A 23,571-nucleotide genomic window follows, 5' to 3' on the forward strand; every position below is an offset into this window, starting at 1 on the left:
AACGGCACCACGTTCGTAGCAGTTTTCCGCAGGCTCTGTGAGCGACAACTGTCTCATTCGATTGTGAACATCAGGGTCGCCAGCCTTTCATTGTATCGATTGGTTGTTGTTTTTTGAGAATACAGCAGTCAACTATCTAGTATGCTTGCTTGTTTAGTAGCAAAAATGTACTGCATCATGACCGATCACAAAAATATCAAAGGACACATTGATATGTGTCAACTTTGGAGTTCCCATCCTTACTGCTAGAGAACTGACTGAACTACATCATGAAAAATTTTACTTGGCCGCTTGCCTGTGCAATCATTGCTGCCATCCCATGCGATGAGATTCTGGGTGGTCGCTTATTTGAACTGGGTAGTTGCTTGCTTGCTAAGCTCAAAAGATGTCTCTTTAATTCTTTAATTATAGAATAAATAAATATAAAATAAATTGTACGTCCTGTTGCGACAAATCGCAAGAATCACTAATTGTTAACATTGTTAATGTTATGCAGGGGTGCTTTTCAAACAGTACCCACTCTGCATGAGACCTATTACAAATTACGTGTGGTGCAGTACTGAAATTGATCTTTCAGTCCTGACAGCGAGAAAATCCAGTCATACGATGTGTACGGCGTGTTTGTATGTAATGTCACCTGCCCTTGCAAGGTCTGACTTTTATTAGCAGGTGATGAAATAGTGAGTGATTGAAACAGAGGCTTACTGTGTTGTCTGTAGCACAGAGCTATACCTTTGTTATTGTGTAAGTGGAAACTACAGCGTCACTGGAAATGTATATTTTGACACTTGAATAATGGGGTCACACTAGGGTTGTGCCGATAGATTACATTATTGTCTATTGACGATAGTCTGACATCACTGATAGCGATAAACTTCGTGACGATAGATAGTTTGTTTGCCAATTAATGCTTTAAATCATTATTATTCTATTATTCATCATCATCATATTTTCACATTAACATAACCTGCACTTCCGACACCAACGCGCATTGTATGCTCTTCCTCACGTGAGAGAGCTGGAGGGCTTTTCCCTTCACGATTGAGCTTGTAATGCGCACGGCTCGGACTTTAGCTCAAGCTTGAGCTTGTAATGCATGCAGCATTATAGAGGTTATTGTGCACGCTGGGTTTTAAAACCCGTTGTTCCCGTTACCTGGCACGCGAGTAATTTACAGCGCGCCCGGGCATCAATGACATGCTCTGATTAATGGCATCATGTTTAAGAAGGTGCGGTTGTGACTGTTGCCAAATGAGTAAAAAAGGATAAAAAATAATGAAACTATTGCCCCGGCCCCCCGATGCTTTTGCATATTGCCGATCTTGCAGGTTGACTGTAGGACGATCTCACTATGGACAGTCACACTGGTAACATTGAAACATCTTTGTTCACACCACACGCCTTGTAGCCAACCGAGAACAGAGCCCTACGGTGATTCGCAAGTTTAGCTTGCCTCGTCCCCTGGCAGGCAGCCCAGCTGTTATGACACATTTTATAGCTTAATCAGATCACTTTGCCATAGAAAGTTAAGCAGTCATTCAAGATTAAAAGAGCTTTTGACAATTTAAAAGGGATTACTAATTAGTAAATAGGCCATTTCTTATTCCAAGCACAGCAACTCCTAGGGGCGGTTTTACCGGACAGAGTTTAGATTAATCTAGGATTAAGCCTTAGTTATTAGGACGTTTAAGTAGTTTTTACAAACAAATCTTATAACAAAACAATACTGGTGTGCATCTTGAGATAAAACGATGCCATTGATATATGTTAAGATATGTCAGTGCAAGCTGTTTTTTCAAAGAAGGCAGCTCAAACGCGCATTTTAGTCTGGGACTAGGATAAGCCCTGTCACAATAGACCACTGAAAGCTTCCTCAAATTATTAGTATTATGCAGTCTACATGTGTGAATTGTGCAATGCGATAAACTAGAGGAACAATTCATATTAGGACGGAAGACAGTTGTATTACATTTTGAAGAAGTGAGCTGTGTTTAGTGCTTTAATGCACATTTGTTTTTATTGAAATGCCATTGTTTGGGTCACTTGTACATGCAGGAATGATTTTAATGCAGGCGCACGTCTCGGCAACAGCATGATGAATACCTGGACATCGATGCCGCTGATGGCGGTGTTAATAAGATGTACTAAGCCCACCTAGTTATTTTTTGACACTTCTAGCCTGTTAAATGTATTGAATTTTCTGTTAGTCTCTCACCTGGTTTCTTTTGTGGATTGATGACATTGAGATTAGTGAAAACAACATTCCCTTTTCCATAGAGGCTACTGTTTTTATTGCCCTTAGAGTCTCAGATGGAGGTAGGCGGGACGAGCAAACACTAGTTTTAGATCTAAGGCACACCACTGTGTTGGCACTTGGAGCAATCATTGGTGGTTCATCAGCACTCTGTGAAAAACTATATCATGCATATATGAGTAAAAAGCTGTCGAAATGTCTTGTTTTGATGGGTTTAGTCGGCTTTAATGATTTCTAGATTTTTTTCGTGTCATGTTGACTTTAATCTTCCCTTAGTGATGCTTATATGGCAAACTCTGTGCATGCTGGAGTGAGAGAATTGAAATATTCATTGAAGCATGAATGCATTTTTGACAGTGGCGTAAGACCTGACTCATCTCTTTCAAAGCCCACTTTTTGAGCAGAGAGAAGGTTTAATCCTCAGCCTCAATTTCCACAATACACAGCCTTGACTTTATTGCACTGGCACAACAGTGATGTTTTGTAACCCCGTTTGGCTATGATGCTGTTATTCATTAAGTAGTACCACTGGTATGATTCAGGTCAGCTGGGTTTACTTCATCCTCAAAATTATAGCATTACAGTCATGGATTTGAAAATGTTAAATTTTGCCGCACACCGAAATAGTCCAAATGTTACCAAATTTATAATGCTTAGTAAACACACTGAAGATTAGTAATTTCTGGTTCTACCACTAAAATGTAGGGTAGGGCTTACGGTTGCCGCGGTGACAGAATTTTCCCACTGGTTAATCGGCGCGTCACAAACCCGGTGATCCTGGTATCACCGGGTGGGAGGGGCTTATAAATGCGCATGCAGTCGTGCACATTTTACTTTCACTTTTGAATTACGCAACTGTTTAAATGCATTGCTTGCGTAAGCTGCGTTAAATCGCGTATAGTTTTGCGTGCAATGCGAGTGCAACAGCTGGTTTAATTAAGTGCTTGAGTCAAAGTGCGCATGTAATTCTCACAGAACCCGCCAGTCCCAAGCAGAGCAACCGGCTACTTCTCCATAAAACGCTGCTTGAATGATGGTTTTATTATTTTTCTTGATGAAAAACACAACAACAAAATGATCTCGTTTATATTAAACATCATATATGTATATTATAACAAAAGCGAGTAAGCACGCCGCTTCTTACATCATCTGGTCAGTCAGCTCTCCTTGCAAACTCTGACAGGAATGAAATCTGACACCTGCTGCTCTGTGATGTGACGTGTGTTCAGCTCCGCTAAATTCAGGCAGCAGACACACATTCAGTGTGTTTGCTCTCTCTAACGAAACTAAATGATGTAATTACACGAAAATATCAAAACGACGGTGAAAGACGGTGTCGCGGTGGGCAAGTGATCTAACCGGTGAGAGGCTGAAGCACCGGTTATCACCGTTTCACCGACTATCGCGGCAAGCCTAGTAGGGCTGGGAAAAAATCGATTTGATTTTAAAATCGAGTTGGTAGGTCAAATCGATTCATATTTTCAAAAAATAATTTTTTTCCCTCCCCCTCTGCACTATAGCGCAGTACATACATTTTGCATTCGCCAAATCTTCTTTCAGGGTTTCCGTAGCACGCTCCCTGCGGCGCAGCCCTCTGCCCCTCTCCTCTCCCGAGGGCAGCGCATGCATACACAAACAACATGGCAAAAACAGCCAGCGAAAGAGGGCAGCTCCTTCCAAAAAAAATTTTTAAGAGTTTTTTTATAGGGGACAAATCGCCCAGCCCTAATGTAAAAAAAATCAACATTTTTAGATTTTAATAGATTTTTAATTTAACAAAACAATATCAATTAATCACTACTTAATATGCATGCTTTGTTTCAGGGCGCATTCACACTGTCAAAACCAAACCACGCCTGGGCGCGTTTGATCATCACGGCCTCGTTCGTTTGACTAGTGCGATCGCTCTCTAATGTCCCCAGGAGCGGTTTGGTTAATTGCGCCCTGGTCAGCTTGCAGAGGTTGGGCTCACGCATGGAACGGGCAATGTTATCGCAAATTGCGCCAGAGCGCATTTCAAAAGAAGAGATGTCAATTGCGTGACCACCCACCTTTATCTGCCTTTGTGAAAAAAACTTCTGATGCACACAGCAGGATTACATGAATGCACACGCGACAGACCAACTAAGCAATATGATAGCATGTGAGAGGGCTGCGTGTCATCACGCACCAAATGGCTCCAAATAAAAACACAAACTTAACATTTAAGATATGTTCCAGTGTTAAGAGAGCACTTTATTTCGTGCTTTGTTCAAAACAATCACATCCTAATGACGAAAGCGTGCCTGGGCTCGGAACGCTAAAAGTACAGTGGGATTGCATGCTTCTGGGGGGGAGTATTGCACTGGGTCACGGTTTGGTTTGGATGGTGTGAGTGCGCCCTCAAGGCTCGACAATAAGGAGTGCCCATTTGCCTGGGACGAGCATGAACGATGCTCGGGCCACTTGACAGAACTGTAACTTGCCCAAACAGGGTCACCTAATGTTAACGTTTGCATGTGTTTTAGGCCTTGTACATTTAAGTATTCAAGCAAAGATACAAAATAGGTCTCTAATATAAAAAAATTGTTAACTAATTGATATTAGATTGAATCGAAATGGAAAAAAGAATCTAACCGAATTTATGAACCTACTTCTATATCGTTTTTCATTATTTAAGGAACCTAGAATCTCACCTACTGTTTCAACAGTTCAATACCAGCAGCATACAGCATTTATATGCATGTTTTTTGAAGGCGTTATTGAAAATTCCTATGTGCATTTGACAGTTATGCTTCTGCAGGAACGTTATTGCCCTGTTATTTGCTTTGGATGAAGATATCTGTTAAATAAATAACATCAAAAAGCTTGACAGCACAGTCAACGTTTAAGCCAGCAAAGTGAAGTATTATATAATCCAATACCAGAAACATGCTTATGAAATGCTAAGCGTTAATATGCAAAGAAACCATTCGGATTTAAAGCTGCGCACTGCTTTGCTGAGTAATGTAAAGGCTGTTGTCATGACAATAGGCTCTCTGCTGACCAGTCTGCTCTCTGGTCTGGCAGTGAAGCCGTCCTGCTCACTTACACGTACTCATTCATTCTGGATCCCAGACACTAGATGATCATGTGCAATACACTATTTCATTCACAAAGCTCACACGAACCCACGTTTACCACATGTTATACACCTTTTTTTTCTCTTGGCATGTGGTAAACATAAATGAACTGAACACACACACACCATGACCTCTTTGAATACCTGCTTTGAATAAGAGAGTTATGCAAATCAGCAAACCAAGACGTGCTGTTAAACCGGTGCATTTGAATGATACCTGAGAATGACAGCAATGGAGCTTGCATGTCGACGCAGACTTTTGTTTTTGTGCTATCCATGTTAGATTTGTTTTTACACAGTTACAATTCTGTTTAAGGCTTATAATGTGGATATTTTTACTGCTGAACTGCCATTACTGATAGGTTAGCTGTGATAATAGCTCATGATTGGATTAATACAGAACATGTAGTGCTTCTGTAGTTCACCTGGTGTGGCATTGTATATTAGCAAAGCAAAGGTCATGGGTTCAGTCCCTTGTTGATTATTTTGGTGATGTGTAATGTGATGTATCCTTACACTTTTCTGTTAAACTATTTCTTTATGAACCAAGATTTTGAAGTGGTTATGACAAATATAACGAAACTGTATGTTACCAGTCATTGTTATACACATGACTACTGTGTTCCAGTTGCAGACATACCTAAAATAAAATAAAAATGTTGTTAATGTATAATGTAGCACAAAGAATTTACATGGACCCATAGGTCTTTGCTTGTAATACTCCTATCTTGAATCTTGTTGAAACTTATTAGGCATAGCATTGTGCTTAGGAGAAGAAGCCATGTTCATTATTTACTTGAATAATTAATGTACCCTTTTCCCCTGTTTTCTTCCCTCCAGGATTAAGTGGGCAGCCCTCAGATATCGAAAAGAGAAAAGCAACATTTGGGCAAAATTTCATACCTCCTAAAAAGCCAAAAACATTTCTCCAGTTAGTGTGGGAAGCATTACAGGATGTAACGCTGATCATTTTGGAAGTGGCAGCAATAGTTTCTTTAGGCCTTTCTTTTTATAAACCTCCGAACACAGAAGGAATAGGTAAGCAACCTGTTTTATCCCTTCATGCATATTTTATTATTCTACATTTATGTGTAGCTGAGTTTTATTGTGTATCTTTGTTTGTTTGTATGTGTGGGTGCAGACTGCGGGGAGGCAAAAGGAGGAGCGCACGATGAAGGAGAAGCAGAGGCCGGGTGGATAGAAGGAGCAGCTATCCTCCTGTCTGTTGTTTGTGTGGTGCTCGTAACGGCCTTTAACGATTGGAGCAAAGAAAAGCAGTTCCGCGGCTTGCAGAACAGAATTGAACAAGAACAAAAGTTTTCGGTGGTTCGCGGAGCGCAAGTTATTCAGATTCCTGTGGCAGAGATCGTTGTTGGGGACGTTGCGCAAATCAACTATGGTAAGTTTACGTTCTTTTAGAGATGGCAAAAGTATTTGTTGCATTTGTATGCTAACAGTCTTGATTTTGTATCCATGCTTAATGCTGGCCAAAGCTTTTTTTTTGAGTGATTATTACTTAATACCTTTACATAGTTAACTCTACAGAAATTATAAACAGTATTGTAATTGGACGCTTTCTCTGCCAGGTGACCTCCTGCCTGCTGATGGCGTTCTCATCCAGGGCAATGACCTAAAAATTGATGAGAGTGCTTTAACTGGAGAGTGTGATCATGTGAAAAAAACGCTGCAGAAGGATCCAATGCTGCTGTCAGGTAGGACATTAATCTACAGTCAATGGCATTGATTAAATATTATACTTTATGATTTATTAAATGAGAAGCTCAGTTGCAAAAGCCACTAAATGCCACCTCATTCCTAAAATGCATTAAACTTTCGTTTACAAAGACATGAAACTCACCGAGTGGCCAGGGGCGCTCACCGACACGCTCACACCAAAACCGCCGCAAAAGATGCCCTCCAACAGGTTTTATAGTAGTTTTTGTCCAACTCCATTGACTTGTATTAGATGTGCTGTGAGGTACGGTATTACTCTGCTCCGGGAACGTTGTTTGTATTCTTGCAACTGGCAAAGGTGGATTATCGCCACCACCTGGGCAGGAGTGTCTATTATTCAAGCTCTCAACGGAAGAATATACGGGTGTGAGGCGTTTGTGGAAAATTAGGTCCACAAGTTTACAAGAATGCTAAAACACCTGTTGGAGTGCATCTTTTGTAGCGATTTTTGTGTGAGCGTGTCGGTGAACACCCCTGATCACTCGGTGGGTTTCACGTCTTTGTGGACGAGGGTTTAATGCATTTTAGGAGGGATTGTTCCAGTGCACCCATGCAGCCATTGTAGAGGTAGTGGGTGATAGAAACAGAAACCGAAAAACCTTGAGCAGCATCATATGTCCAAATTTCAGTCAAGACCGTTCTATTTCATCATGAACATCTGAAAACAGGGCTTTAAGTGTAAAATACCGAACTTGTCTTTAAGAAAGTAATTTTTTTCATAAATTTCAATTCAAAATGTATTACTAGGCTATTAGTATTTTGGTAAATCATACAGTGAATGTGTTGGGAAAAAGTGAAACTGAGATGACAGAATTAGCGTCGTCTGCCTCCTACATGCAGTTTTAAAATGACTGTAATCTAACTAATCAATGCAAATACAAAGAGCCATAATAAAACTAATTGGCTTTATTATTTACTGATTGAACAGTTGACTCTCATCTGGGCATTTAGATATGCAAGTTTTTCATCAACAATATCTCATTCATTCGTTTTCATACTTTACATATACATGTTCATTTATCTACTAATTAAATATAGGACATTTATGTAATAATATAATATAATATATATGTATTGCCTTCTGTATTGCATTTGTTTTGTACATTTACACGTGCAGAAATATTGGCTAATTTTAATTTCTTTAAGACACCTTGTTGTTCTAGATTTAAATAATAATTGTATTTTAATAAATAAATGCAGTAAAACCGCATACCACGCTAGTGAGCCATGCAAAATCACCACAAGAGAAATTCCTTCACCCCAACAGCCCTAGCTAATGCGTTCTTCTATAATCTTTTTGTTACATGGGAGAGGTAATATGGTTTAAAAAGACATAATAATAATTATTAAATTTTACCAAAACTTGTATTTCCTTTAACGTTTGACTGCACATCACTATAACATGGCCTTTTCCTCCTACGCCTAAGAACTAAACTATAGAAATTTCCAACTTTACTCTCTTGCTCCCTATAAGCGAGCCTATTGCACATCGTCAGCTAATCCCATTTTATGAAAGCCAGTTGATCCGCTGATAGAATGACATTGCTGTGTGCCATCCCAGAGGAGATGAGGGGGGATTTGTGAGTCTGAGTGGGCACTTCTCCAGCACGCTGAGTCTACACCAGCACAAACCTTTTCTTGATGTTTTTCATAGATTACTTTCCTCCAATGCTTACATGATTCTGGAATGCTTTGGAAGCCAATGATGGGGGTCTGTCTTTAAAAGCCCCAGCAGAAAAATGGCCACTCACTTCTGCTTTTTTTTTAAGGCACAATAACAGAAATACTGTGCTGGTGCTCATAGAGATCGGTATGAGGCATTGCTTTCAGGTCCGTTTCAGATCTGTCTTCACAAGCTAATAATTGAACCTGTGAAAGGAAAGGCAAGGCTTTTTGTTTATTCAAAGACCTTATTTATTAATAGCTGGTATTAACATCCACAATGGATGATCAAATGGACTTCGCTGTATACATGCGTAAATGTGTGGGGTGGTTTCCCGGACAGGGCTCGGGTCTAGTCCAAGATTAAAATGCTTGTTTGAGCTGTCTAAACTGATCTTAAAATATATCAGTGCCCATTGTGTTGTTTTAAGATGCACACCTGTAATAGTTTTGTGCAAGGTATGCTTGTAAAAACTAAATATAACTTAAGGCCTAGTCCTGTTTTAATCTAAACCCTGTCTGGAACTGCCCAAAAAAGTGCACAAAAAGAAATTACCACACACAAGACTTTTATGATACATATCACTACCAGATGTAAACAGGTTTGCTTAAGACTTGTAATGGGGTAGCTTGAGACGAATGTTAATAATGGGTTAAATCAGAACCTTAGACTAATGAATGCTCACTTCACATCTCTCTGTCAGGAACTCATGTCATGGAGGGTTCTGGAAAAATGCTGGTCACTGCTGTCGGAGTCAATTCCCAATCTGGAATTATCTACACGTTATTGGGTGCGGGAGAAGAAGAAGAGGAGGATGACGATAAAGAAAAGAAAAAAGAGAAAAAGAAGGAAAAGAAAAGTAAGTTGCCAGTATTATTTATAGTCGTTTGGCCTGCCTTAGAAACTAAAATAGACCAACCATAGCATTTTCAGCCTTTAAAGTGTTGGCCCCTTCCTGATTTTTTTATTTAAACATATTGCAATTTTGCGTGTTTGTGGTCCGATCGCAGCGGTGGATTTACAAGCCTCGTGAGGTTGCGGCACACATCTGTTCATACCTGCATAAATATTTATAGGGCCTTTTTTGATTTAGTAAATTTACATAATTGGAGATATGTTTAAATGTGTGCTGCAGAACTGTCTCTTGCACAATAGTTAATATAATACACAAAAGTATTTATGTGACGTCTCTGCTCTCTTTCTACAGATAAAAAGCAGGATGGCTCTGTTGAGAACAGAAAAAAAGGTGAGCAACCCTATTGACTTAATGGCATAATGAACCGCATATCGGCTTAGCAGGTTACCCTCCTACATCCTGCATTAAAACCATCGCCTTGACCCATCAGTGCTATATCGTTTTAAAGCTTATTCACACTTTTGAGTCGCAAATGTGTGTAGTGATGAGAAAAACTGTGGTAAAAGGTTTTTGGGAGTTTACTCTGGTACCCATTTGCATTCCTGCCTGGTTTTTAGTGTCAAGTTGATCTGAACAGGTGTTAATGTATCCGGTCATGCTGGTTATTTTGGATACTCACATTGTAGCTTTAAGCCGACCAGAGATCCGCAGCTGTCTTTCTTTTAACCTTTTATTATCTAACATCACTTAGCCAAGCAGGGCAGAGTCCACCACATTCAGACAAGCCCCTTACTATCGCGTATGTGCTTTCTGAAGCCCTGGCCACAGATCGCCCTGCCAGAAATGAGCTCTAATCCACCAGACTAGGATTATGGCCCTGTGAGTAGAGCACAAAACATGCCACGGTAGAACATTCACCCCCGCACCTCCCCTTACCCCCTGCTAGTTTGAACACACTTGCATTACCTCACATCACACGGCCATTAAATCCCGTGCACAGGCTGACTGCGACACGCTTCGGTAAAACAACCACAGGAGCGATGGATAGAGACGTCCCGCTGTGTCTGAATGATTGAAGGCATGCTCGGTTCTTTGTCTGTGTGTTGTTATATTGGCAGGCTGTACTTTCAGCATGCTGAATGCTTGCCCAGAGATCAGGCTAAGTTTCTGCATGTCTTTTTTATGGCCGATAGGGCTAAGTGATGGATTGGAGATCAGGGTGACTATGCGTGTGAGGCTGTATGTCAGCGGGATGCCTGTGTGGTTTTTGTGTCTCCTAGGTTACTTGGTCTGATGGGTATGAATGTGGCGCTTAAGTTGTTGGAACGTTTTATTTCTCTGACCACATAATGAAATTACCCCTGATTTATAATTACTGTTATAATGAATTTTTCTTCTCACTTAATTATATTTGTCACATGAAGGAACCACAATTTAATTAGGAAATGCTTCCTGTGGTACATCGAGGGGAAAATCACAGTGATGTACAGCACAGAGTCCTTACGGCATATTCGCTGTCCTCATTTCTCTCTTTCTGTTCTCTCTCTCTTTCTCTGTGTAGCTAAAGCCCAAGATGGAGCCGCAATGGAGATGCAGCCTCTAAACAGCGATGAAGGGGCAGAGGGTGAAGAGAAGAAAAAAAGCAACTTGCCAAAGAAGGAGAAATCGGTTTTGCAAGGGAAACTGACCAAATTAGCGGTCCAAATCGGCAAAGCAGGTAGGCATGTAAAATGCTAGCCGTGCACCAAGGTTTTGTGGGTTTACTTTCAGTACCTGTAGCTAACCTTAAGGTTCACATTGGTAAATAGATGAGAGTTGTGGGAATTTTACAGTTCTGATTCATTGGTTCAGATTTGCTTCTCAGTAATTCCCAGTACATTTAAGGTGCACCAAATAATTTTAAATAAATATGAGATAATAAAATATTATAGCATTTAACCAGTTGTGGACAGTCAAGGTCTTTCCTACTGCTTTTATCATATTTCAGCCCATAATGTGTTATCAAGGTCAAGCAAATCTGCCTTGAGGCCTTAAAAATCACCAATGGTTTCTGAGCCAGGGTTCCCACGGGTCCTTGAATCCTTGAAAGTTTGTGAATCTGGAGGAAAACATTCAAGGCCTTGGGAAGTTTTTGAAAATATACATACATAAATACAGGTCATTGGAAGTGCTTGAATGTACTTTATGCAAGAAGTTTTCTGGGAAACAAAATCCATATTATTCACTGTGTAGTGTAGGATAATATAAAAATTCTAGACTTTCTAAGCACACGTGCTAAACTGTTCGTTTTAAATGCTTATATCTTCTATATGCGAATGTTGATTCATACCAGAATACTTTCCTGCATAGTTGTGTTTGACACATGAAACGAGACGCTGCGTCTTCCATGCCATACTTCCTGCATCCCTGTAACGCTGTCTTTGGCAATTTTTCAGATAGCGATATACTTCCTGGCTCCCGTGTCACCCTCTCTTTGTCGTTAAGCCTCACCATTGGTTGAATTTTATATACACATTCAAACGCACTTACCCCTGGAGGCATCCCCAAAGTGTCACCGCAGTGAGGCAGCGCGAGTTCTAAAAAGGTTACTCGATGTAACCTTGCCCTCACTTGAAATGTGTCCCCACATTTGGTCCTTGAATTTGGGGGTGTTGGACCTGAGAAGTCCTTGAAAGGTCCTTGAATTTGAAGTTAACTAACTAACTAACTGCTGAGCTTAAAATGAAATGCATAAGCTGTTTCTTTAACCAGTCAGATTTCGAGTGACACTATGGCCATCTAGAAAACGTACAATAACGTCAACATTTTCACGGACTTGGTAGAACGCTTTTTAAACATCCAATTAAATAATTTTTTTTAAACGTTAAGACTCATACACCGCCAGCCAAAGTATCTAATGTTATAACAGTACGAATATGAATAGTGTATGTGTTAGATACTGTTATAACATAAAATACATCCACGATCGCGGGTCTCTGAAGATGTGTATGGAATCGAGACTGAATCCAGACAGAATGGTCTTTGGGTTTTAGTTCCACAGTCCACCCTTGGCTATTGATTCATCTGCACCGCAGATGACAAGTTAATATTATTCCACCCAGTTGGGTATCTCCCCGCATGCAGGACTCTGGTATGAATGTAAAAGATATTTTACTCGAAACACCCGCAATTGCGGGTGGAAATATATGATATATGGCATTCATACTCTGTGCATGAGATATCTGTCTGTTATGCAGCAACCTGTTATTCTGCGTTTTTGTATAAAATTGATGGTTTATATAGCTGTGGCATCATAATGATGGTATGAAGTGGTGGGTTATATCAGATAGGACACCACTGAAGGAAATACACGTCCTCATGTGCATTTAACTATATAATTTGTTTATACATGCATCTAAATAAAAACAAGTTCTTGATTCCCAATCATATTGATGTACACACACAACCAGTGGGGCCGGTGACTTCTTTTTTCGAGGGCGCTCGATGCGAAGTTCGTCACATGTATGTAGCCCGTCGTGTGTGGTTCGTAATTTCAAAATGTGTTCTGCACATCGAGCGATCCTATGTGCATCACATGTCTTGTCAAAGTAAGTGCCTGCTGCATACGCGTCTAAAGGGTTTATGATAAAAGAGACGCTCGCGTTTGCAAGATTCTCGCATAATCTCATGCGAAATCAGAGTTTAGTGTTAAGGGAGTGTATTGTGTGTATTTTGTGCACGTGAGCATCTCTTTTATCATAAACAGTTTTCACACATGTGCAGCAGGCTCTTATTTTGACCAAACGCATAATGCACATGGTGCAACAAACATATTTTGAAAACACAAGCAACACACATGACACACAGAACACACATTTTCAATTTGCACCCCTCGGATGAGCAGTCACGAGCCCACACTGCATATAACATGAAAAACATTCTGTATATGTGTTTTTGTGCAGGTCTGATAATGTCAGCTGTCACCGTAATCATATTGGTGGTACTGTTTGTGGTCGACACATTCTGGGTCCGGAATTTTCCTTGGACGGCGGAGTGCACACCCATCTACATCCAGTTCTTCGTCAAATTCTTTATCATCGGCGTGACTGTGCTGGTAGTGGCTGTCCCTGAGGGACTTCCTCTGGCTGTAACCATCTCGCTGGCTTATTCCGTAAAGGTACGTACCCGTCCCCTTTAACTGATCTGTATTTACTGGTCATTTTAAGGGTGTGACAATAGCCGCCTTTAGACTATGGTAGATGAAACTTGTTAATGAATGAATATAGATTTATCTGTATTCACTTCTTTCTACACATTTATTATCAGCCTCACTTACTTAGCAGAAATTCTGAGAAGTAATATTACTGTAATAGCTATTTAATAGGGATTTGTTGACTTTTTCCTTATAAATTGTGCATGATGTAAACAGATTAGATTTTTTATTTTTTTACTTTGGTACTATTTTTTTCAGAAAATGATGAAGGATAATAATTTGGTGAGGCATCTTGATGCCTGTGAAACCATGGGCAATGCAACAGCCATCTGTTCCGATAAGACGGGTACTCTGACCATGAACCGAATGAGGGTTGTTCAGGTTTTTATCGCTGACAAGCACTACAGGAAGGTCCCCGAGCCTGATGTCATTCCTGCCAGCATAATGGACGTGCTCATACTGGGCATCAGTGTCAACTGCGGTTATACCACCAAAATCATGGTGAGTCCCAGCATGGAACCCACCTCCTAACACAAGCCTCTCCATATGTGCATGCAAAACAAAGTTTTTTATATTTGTAAAAAAATATTATTAATATTTAAAAAGATATTTAAAAAATATTATGACTGTCTTGTCATATTAAGTACTACTTAAAGGATTACTCCACTTTCATAATCCAAGATGCTTGTCCTTTTTTTGTTCAGTCGAAAAAAAAAATTTTTGAAGAAAACATTCTAGGATTTTTCTCCATATAGTGGACCTCAACGGTTTACAGTTTCAATGCAGATTAAATGAATGTCATTTTCGCCCCAAAAAAACAACTTGTTTTGACTAGCACGCCAGCAGGACCCCTATATGTCCATTAAATGGAGAAAAATCTTCATTTTCTTCAAAAAAATTAATTTCTTCTCGACTGAACAAAGAAAGACATAAACATCTTGGATGACATGGGAGTGAAATTATCTGAATTTTATTTATGAAAGTGGAAGATTCCTTTAAGTAAATTAAGTCTCAAAAGCCTCACATGGCACGTATGAAACACAATAACAGCTCTAGGTTAACTTTGAAGTAGATGTCCGAATAAAATTGTTTAAATGACCATTCTGATAGATTCTGTGAGCTCATTGTTAAAATGCATCTTATAAGATTAATCTTATTGTTTGATAAGGTCATCACATTTTATTGTGGCCTTCTTAAATCTTTCAGCCCCCTGAAAAGGAGGGAGGCCTACAACGTCAGGTGGGCAACAAAACCGAATGTGCCTTGCTGAGCTTTGTTTTGGATCTGAAAAAAGACTATCAAGCAATCCGCAATGAAATCCCCGAAGAGAAGCTTTACAAAGTCTACACCTTCAACTCCGTCAGGAAATCCATGGGCACCGTGCTAAAGAACGCTGACGGCGGCTTTCGGTTATTCAGCAAAGGAGCTTCAGAAATTCTGCTGAGAAAGTATGCCTTCCACGATCATAAATGCCCAATTAATAAACCACTGGACACTCTCATGAATAAGATTAAAAACTCACACTTACCCCTGGTTTCACAAACAAGGCTTAGACACATTTGAGCTGTCTCAAATGAAACTAACTTTCACTGACAGATCTTAAATAAAGCCAATGCCATTTGATTTGTCTCAAGATACACACCATGTTTATTAATGCCTAATCCCGACTTTAGCTAAGCTTTGTGTGTGAAAACAGACCATAGTATACTCATATATTCTAATGCTTTTTTAAAGAGGTGTTTATCAGCAAATCTATCGTCAGATTAAATCTTTCACCTGCCCCTCCAAAGTTGCCAAGCTGTGTTACTGATAATTTCCCCTGAGAAATTACTCAAATGGCGTTTTTGCTGTGGTTGAGTTAACTTGAGCCGTACCTGAGCCTTACCCTCTTTTTTCCTGATCCAGGTGTTTCAAAATCCTAACTGCAACTGGTGAGGCAAAGATTTTTCGTCCCAGGGATAGAGATGACATGGTGAAGAGAGTGATCGAACCCATGGCTTCTGAGGGTTTGAGGACCATCTGCCTGGCTTACAGGGACTTTCCCGCCTCAGAAGGAGAACCCAATTGGGAAAATGAGACTGAAATTCTTACTAGGCTAACGTGTATTTGTGTGGTGGGCATTGAGGACCCAGTCAGACCAGAGGTACAAGCCCTAGCAAATTTGGTACCATCCAGACTTAGAAATAGACACACTTATCTTTTTTACCTTTGCATTAACAATTAAGGATTAATGTTCATTTTGCATTTTGTTTTACTAGCCAGATAAGCTTACAGTAGTATCTTTACACATAAAACAGTTAAACACCTTTCTCATAAAAAAACCACTGGTATTAGCTTACTATGTCTCTCTCTCTTTCTCTCTTCGGTCACGCTCTATCTTTTATCTTGGTCAGGTCCCCGATGCCATTAAGAAGTGCCAGCGTGCTGGAATTACGGTACGCATGGTCACCGGGGACAACCTGAACACTGCCCGCGCTATAGCTAGTAAGTGTGGCATTCTGCTGCCTGGGGATGATTTCCTCTGCTTGGAGGGCAAAGAGTTCAACCGTCGGATTCGTAATGAAAAGGGAGAGGTGAGAGCCACGATCGTTTACCAGCTAAGCCCACCCAGGCAAAAGCAAACACTGAAGCTCATAACATCTATCCTCTTTTCAGATCGAACAGGAGCGGATTGACAAGATATGGCCTAAACTCCGGGTCCTGGCAAGATCTTCACCTACAGACAAACATACACTAGTTAAAGGTACTCAGAGATTTACTCCTGAATGATAAAGTCAATGTAGAAAGTAGTTATTTTGACACATCGTATGTCTCTTCTTTAGGCATAATTGATAGCACTGTCTTGGAGCAGAGGCAGGTTGTGGCGGTAACAGGGGATGGCACAAACGATGGCCCCGCCTTAAAAAAGGCAGATGTTGGTTTTGCAATGGTATGTGCATGGATACAAATTTTCCGCATCGGCTTCCACATAGTTTCAAACGATTGTAAATCTCAAATTTTCAGTTATACAAATATTTGCCAAATTTGGGTGGCTCTTTGCAAAGTTCTTTATAAATTATACACTTAAAAGTTCTGAAATACTATTTAAGACAATCTCATTCACTAATAATTAGGGGTGCACCGAAATTTTGGTCGCCGAAAATTTCGGCCGAAAATAAAAAATCCAGCCGAAAATGGCATTATTATTATTATTATTATTATTATTATTATTATTATTATTTGTTTATGTCTTGAGTGTATGTATAGATTACAGTCAGATTGTGTCATTAATGTTAATCAAAACAACCCATGACAAAGAGACAAATAGCTCTAAAAATAATAATATATTTAATTTATTGTGTTATGATTCATTTAATTTGATTTCTATACCTAATGCTAATTTCAGACCTTATTAATGTACAACTTTGTTCTTTTTTATAAATGTTTGCAATTTCTTTGTTTATTAGATTTTTCCCACCCGCTTTTTGCTTATCGGAAAAATAATCTGATCTGTGCCTCAAAAACTGTAATGTGATTCGAACTGTGAGTTTTTTGATCCGTCACACACCCCTAGTTAGTACACAGTGATAGCCATAAATGCAATTGTACTAATAATTGGCATAATAATTTCTTACGGTGTTTCGGTTTCGGTTTTTCGGCCTTGGTTTGCTTTTTTCGGTTTCGGCCAAGAATTTTCATTTCGGTGCATCCCTACTAATAATTGTGTACGTTATACATATTTATACGCACACTTGAACTTCTCACTAAAACTTTCCACCTAATTCACAACACGTACGTACGCACATGAGTTTGTTCTTATACTTGTTCTTACATAAGTGAATTTGGGGTGTTCTACATGAACCACATGCATAAAACACGCCCAAACCAGCTCCATATAAGGGCTTTTCGCATCACAGCGCTGGTCCACAGAAAATTTTTGAGCAGTTTGTCATCGAATCCAAAGACCTTGAAAAGAAATCCATAATCATAGTTATTATCTGCCGATGCGAAGCTTGCATTATTTTTAAATAATACAAAGGACCAGAGTCACTAATTTAGCTTATACTGTACCACGTTTACCACCAACATTGCTCTGATGGTTATTATAAGACATTTGACAGGTCAGGTGTGCGTTTTACAGAAAAATCAACATCTGTGTAACATCTTTCAACCAATCAGAACAGCCCATTAAGCATTTAACAGGCCCGTGGTATAAAATCAAGTACATTTTATGTATCAACATTAATATACAGTTTAGTTATATCATACGTGATTGTTGCGTACATGTGGTATTAGTTGTTCTTGAATTATTTTGAAACGAAAGTTTGACGATTTGTTCGTGAAAACATCCGTACGCATCTCGCACACATTAGTGTGTACATGTGTTAAGTAAATGAGACCCACTGTGATTTCTGCATAAATTAATTTATGTCCACCTTTGAAAAAAATTCCTACTTACAAAAATCACATTCAGCCTTATTTTTGTGGGTCGATCCAAAATCTGACTCAATGCACTAGTTTTGTTTTTAATACTTTTCTTCTTTTTTGATGTGCAGGGCATCGCTGGAACAGACGTGGCTAAAGAAGCCTCGGACATCATTCTCACCGACGACAATTTCAGCAGTATCGTCAAGGCTGTCATGTGGGGGAGGAACGTGTACGACAGCATTTCCAAATTCCTCCAGTTTCAGCTTACCGTAAACGTGGTGGCTGTGATCGTGGCCTTTACAGGAGCTTGCATCACACAGGTACCCATTTGCATTATTGCAAAGCCGCTATACAGAAACATTTTAGCACTTGGTTTGAAAAATCCATTCCATCATTCTGACGTGAAACACGGTCAAGTCCGTGAGGAGAGGGCTGACTCACCATCCGAGCTGTTAAGCTATATAGCCCAGATTTTCTCCAGGGATCGTGCTTTTTACAGATGCACCACGCTGGCTGATGGGAGCAGCTGATTGCTGCCCATCCTGTGTGAAGTGATTGGAAATTGTTAGTCTGAGGCAGGAAGACTCACGGGCAGACAGCATGCGGTCTGGTACCGCTGTCCACTGGCAGAACACCAGTCTGAACCAGCTCTCCTCTGTTAAATTGAACGATAGCCTGGGTGATTGCGCTTGAGATCTCGTATTATCGCATAATGAATGGGAGGATTACGTTGGCGCTTTGCATTGATGACAATAAATGAGGCCGGATGTGCCAATGAAGCATGTTCTGCTTATTTTGTGTGTAGCTTATGAGGAAGCCCACGCGGTGCGCGCAGCCATAGGTTTCCACAGAAAATGTTTTTTACCAAATTTGATTTTGCTTTCGGCTGAAATGCAAAAGCAATCACAATTGCCATCTGGGCCCTCTCATGACTAGCTGCAGAAGTATGATATATATAGCAAAAAATCATGCTGATGTCACTATCTATAGCCTTGGCACTAATTTTATCTGCTGCCGAAGATATAAAACTCATGAAAATGAATGTGTTTTTGAACATCATGGTGGTGGCAGTAAAGCATGATGTCATAATGATCATTTCCTGTTTTTTCACTCTCCCAGGACTCTCCTTTGAAAGCAGTACAGATGTTATGGGTGAATCTAATTATGGATACATTTGCCTCTTTGGCCTTGGCCACCGAACCCCCCACCGAATCTCTTTTGCTGAGAAAGCCTTACGGCCGGAATAAGCCCCTCATCTCGAGAACGATGATGAAGAACATATTGGGTCATGCCATCTACCAGCTCATCATCATCTTCACTCTACTCTTTGCCGGTAAGGTTGAGCAGATTAGATCAGTCCTTCCAGAAAAAGTTTTTTGTGAGATTGTTGCAGGCAAAAATCCTTGATCTTGCGTCACTTTTTTTTAAATTGCGGGAACTTGCAAAAACTGTTTGCAGCTTTTCAATGATGTTCACGTCACATAATCACGTCACTTAATAACGTTCCCATGGCAACAGGGGACATGGCTGCGCTTGTGTGAAGTAAATGTAACATTTTTCAACTTTCTGCTAAGATATATGTGATTTTTGCTAAGAAAATGCGGGGATTATGAAATCATGTATTTTGCGAACGGAAATCTGCAATTTATGCTGCAAAAGTGTGGCTTATTTGAAAAAATGCGCCCCCCGCGTAAATATGCGGACTTTGGCTGATTATGCATTAAATCATGCGATCGCATAATCACGTTTTTGTGGAGGGACTGCTCAACAGTGGCGGACGGTGACTTTTTTTTCTTCTGAGGGGCGCAAATTCAAAATGTGTTCGGAGTGTCGTGTGTTGCTCCTCATGTCAAAATATGCATTCGTTGCGTCACGTGAACCACCGTGTGCATCATGCGTGTTGTCAAAATAGGTGCCTGCTGCACTCGCGTCAAAAGGGTTTATGATAAAAGAGACGCTCACGTTCACAAAATACTCGCAAGATACTAATTTAACGCAAAATGCTGATTATATATGAGAATAAGCAAGTATCTGTCAAACGCAAGTGTTGCTTTTATCATAAACCTCTTTTTTTGTTTTGACATGACACGTGATGCACATAAGTTTACATGACGTGCCAAAAACCTATTTTGACATGACGGGCTAAATGCATCTTGTGCCGAGCTTCACACCATGCACCCTCGAAAAAGAAGTCACCGTCCGCCACTGGTCCTCAATATCAAAAACAAAACTGAAAGGATCTTATTTTCGTGTTGTGGTGTTTTTGTTCTTACAGGCGAGAAGATATTCGACATAGACAGTGGACGCAATGCTCCTCTTCACGCCGCCCCTTCCGAGCACTACACCATCGTATTCAACACATTTGTGATGATGCAGCTGTTTAACGAAATCAACGCACGAAAGATCCACGGAGAACGGAATGTCTTCGAAGGCATTTTTAACAATCTTATCTTCTGTTCCATCGTCTTTGGGACATTTGTTATTCAGGTATACAGTCCATAAATCACTTTGCGCACCAGCTTCCTGATCAGTAGATTTTCTGGAGAGCAGTGTTATTAACAGTTTTTTTTTTTCTTGCTTCAGATTGTAATTGTGCAGTTTGGAGGAAAGCCATTCAGCTGCGTCGGGCTTAACATTGAACAGTGGCTATGGTGCATCTTCTTGGGCTTCGGGTGTCTACTCTGGGGACAGGTGAGCTGTGTATTGCTTCTTGTACCATCACAAGCCAATTCAAACTCCAATAGTAGTAGAGCAGTGCCCCCTTGTGGCCGTGAACTCGATTTCTGCACTACAAAAGGATGCCATTATGCACAATTTTTTTTTATAGCCATTAAGTATCAACACGCTCTCTCGTTCAGGTCATCTCCTCTATCCCCACGAGCCGGCTGAAGTTCTTGAAGGCGGCGGGGCACGGAACGCAGAAGGATGAAATCCCAGATGAGGAGCTGGAGGAAATGGAGGACCAGGATGAAATCGATTACGCTGAGCGAGAGCTCCGCAGAGGACAGATCCTCTGGTTTAGAGGCCTCAATCGCATTCAGACTCAGGTAACCTCTTTTTAAACTAATACGACTTTATAGTCCAGAAGCTCGAACGGTTCCTTCTGAGAATCTCGGATTACGATTTGAATTAGCATTCGTATATCAATCAAAGGGTTTTAAAGCATTATGATGACAAAAGTCATGTCAGGGAGGTTTGTTCTTAATTCAGTGCCTTTGCTCTCGGCTGCTATCTATCCCTGTCTTTTATATGGGTGCCCTTCTCCCTCTATCACCTCCCCTTTCTTACTTTCATCTGATGCTCTGTCTTTTTCTCTCCTGTGCGTTCTCTGGGCCTATCACACTCTCTGATTCCTTCCAGATGGATGTAGTGAGTGCGTTCCAGAGCGGAGTTTCCTTGCAGGCGGCCATGAGGCGCCAGCCCTCCAGCTCCAGCCAACAGCACGATGTAACCAATGTTTCTAGCCCTACACATGTAGCCTTACCTCCTGCTACCGCCTTCAACTGCGCTTCTGCCGCTGTCGGGTGTGAGTGCGTGTTTCTTAGTGCATGACAATTAACATTTCCTCCACTCGCCTAACGGTCCTCATTCTTCTTCTAATCTCTCTTACCGAAATATCTTTCACATCGCTTTTCAATGTGACGGCTGTATATTCCGAGCCTCTGTCTCTTAGGGTCGAGGTATATGTGTCTGTGTTCTGTTTGATGGCTTTGGCTGGTTCTCATCGATGAATAACATCTAGTGTGTCTGCAGCGGCGATTCGTAAATGTTTTGAGTATACGCCCATGAGCACATTGATGGGTTGCCATTAGCACTGTGAAATAGAGGTAAGTATTTTGGATTGCCACTTTATAAACTTCTCACAGTTGTAATCTTTCTCTCCTGTTTGTCGTTTTTCGTGGGTATCGGCAGTTTTTGCTCATACATTGATTTAACATCTTTCTTTGTGTGGTACTACTTTAGGCACTCCAGGGGCATGGGATTTCTCGAATATCATGGAATTTTAAAAGGTCTTTTCCTTACATTGAAAGTCAGGGATTTTTTTGTACAAGTCATGGAATATCAGGGTTTTTGCTTTAAATTTTAGTTTCCATTTTATGAAAATGTAATTAGCAGAAATACCATTTTCAGGTCCAAGCTTCCACTGACTACAATTTAAAGGGATGGTTCACCCAGAAATAAAAAATAATGTCATTAATGACTCACCCTCATGTTGTTCTAAACTCGTAAGACCTCCGTTCATCTTTGTAAGCACAGTTTGGGATGTTTTATATTTGGTCCGGGAGCTTGTTGGCCCTTCACTGGGGGTCTATGTATGGTATACTGTCCGTGTCCAGAGAGGTTATAAAAACATCATCGGGGTGGTCCATGTGACGTCGGTGGGTCAGTTGGAATGTGTTTAAGCATCCAAAATACATTTTAGTCCAAAAAAAAAATAAAAATTACGACTTTATTCAGCATTGTCTTCTCTTCCGCGTCTGTTGTGAAGCGCATGCGCGAGACTGAAGTCACGTGACTGCAGTGACGCGGCTGACGTGTTATCTGGTGCGCCCCAGCTGTTTTTTTATGCGCCTGTGCTTAGTTTACAGTCTGAGGGAGACGCAAGCTGTAAGTTTGAAGAAAAAAAAAACATGTCTGAGGATAACACGTCATCCGCGCCACTACAGCAGGGCTCAACATAAAGGACTGCCCGATGGCCCGGGGTCAGTGTGAGATACACTCGGGCCAATAAACAGTATTGCTTCACCTTCAGTCACTAAAATATATTTTTTGCCTGGGGCCATTTTGTCTGTATGTATTCTTATACAATGTTTCCATTGAGATAAATTTTAAGCGTTGCAAACGTTAACTTCTCTGCAATTTTATGAGGTTTGTCCTACCTTATTGGTTGTTGTGGACGCTATTGTGCGTGTTGTGTTATGTCATCTGGTAGAGCAAAAAGACGTAAAGACGACAGCGCCCAAAAATTATAAGGCCAAATAAAAACGTATTTTTTTTAAGCAGACATTTACTGGGGTTAAACATGATGAAAGAAATTAGGCGATTTTTTTTTTTTTTTTTGTTGGAACAAGCAACTAACGTAAACAAAACTTGGCGTGCATGCTGTTGGCAAAAGGGTTGCCGATAACCCTTCATCTGGTCCATTGAACTTAATGGCTAGTAGGGGTGGCACGGTTCATGAAAAAATTCCGAACCGTTCGGTTCGCTTGTCTCGGTTCGGAGCGCGTGTGTGTCGTACGGTTCAACGGTTCATGGCATGCGCAATGTATGTAGCCTCGTGCCCTGTATGTGACCTCAGATAGCGTGTTCCCCTTTCGCGAATCGCGCGGAAGAAGAGGTGACTGGTGTGGAGAGTGAGTGCTGC

General features: G+C 40.6%; 1 protein-coding gene across 7 annotated transcripts in view; it reads left to right on the forward strand.

Moving 5' to 3' along the window:
* The window catches only part of atp2b1a (ATPase plasma membrane Ca2+ transporting 1a), a 37,630-nt gene that overhangs the window by 8,657 nt on the left and 5,402 nt on the right, over positions 1-23,571 (forward strand). For 5 of the 7 annotated variants that reach the window (XM_055189589.2, XM_055189588.2, XM_055189590.2 and 2 more), the window contains exons 3-21: positions 6,195-6,392; positions 6,496-6,753; positions 6,941-7,066; positions 9,455-9,610; positions 9,959-9,997; positions 11,169-11,324; positions 13,549-13,763; positions 14,058-14,300; positions 15,006-15,247; positions 15,705-15,942; positions 16,193-16,372; positions 16,455-16,542; positions 16,622-16,728; positions 18,335-18,526; positions 19,326-19,539; positions 20,482-20,693; positions 20,790-20,897; positions 21,065-21,253; positions 21,567-21,653. In XM_055189589.2, the coding sequence (XP_055045564.2) occupies positions 6,195-6,392; positions 6,496-6,753; positions 6,941-7,066; positions 9,455-9,610; positions 9,959-9,997; positions 11,169-11,324; positions 13,549-13,763; positions 14,058-14,300; positions 15,006-15,247; positions 15,705-15,942; positions 16,193-16,372; positions 16,455-16,542; positions 16,622-16,728; positions 18,335-18,526; positions 19,326-19,539; positions 20,482-20,693; positions 20,790-20,897; positions 21,065-21,253; positions 21,567-21,653 (3,248 nt within the window). Of the gene's footprint in view, positions 1-6,194; positions 6,393-6,495; positions 6,754-6,940; positions 7,067-9,454; positions 9,611-9,958; positions 9,998-11,168; positions 11,325-13,548; positions 13,764-14,057; positions 14,301-15,005; positions 15,248-15,704; positions 15,943-16,192; positions 16,373-16,454; positions 16,543-16,621; positions 16,729-18,334; positions 18,527-19,325; positions 19,540-20,481; positions 20,694-20,789; positions 20,898-21,064; positions 21,254-21,566; positions 21,733-23,571 lie in introns of all 7 variants that reach the window. The other 2 variants (XM_055189594.2, XM_073868342.1) reach the window with 2 other exon arrangements.

This window comes from Misgurnus anguillicaudatus, chromosome 1 (assembly GCF_027580225.2).
Source record: "Misgurnus anguillicaudatus chromosome 1, ASM2758022v2, whole genome shotgun sequence".
NCBI classification, from domain to species: Eukaryota; Metazoa; Chordata; class Actinopteri; order Cypriniformes; family Cobitidae; genus Misgurnus; species Misgurnus anguillicaudatus.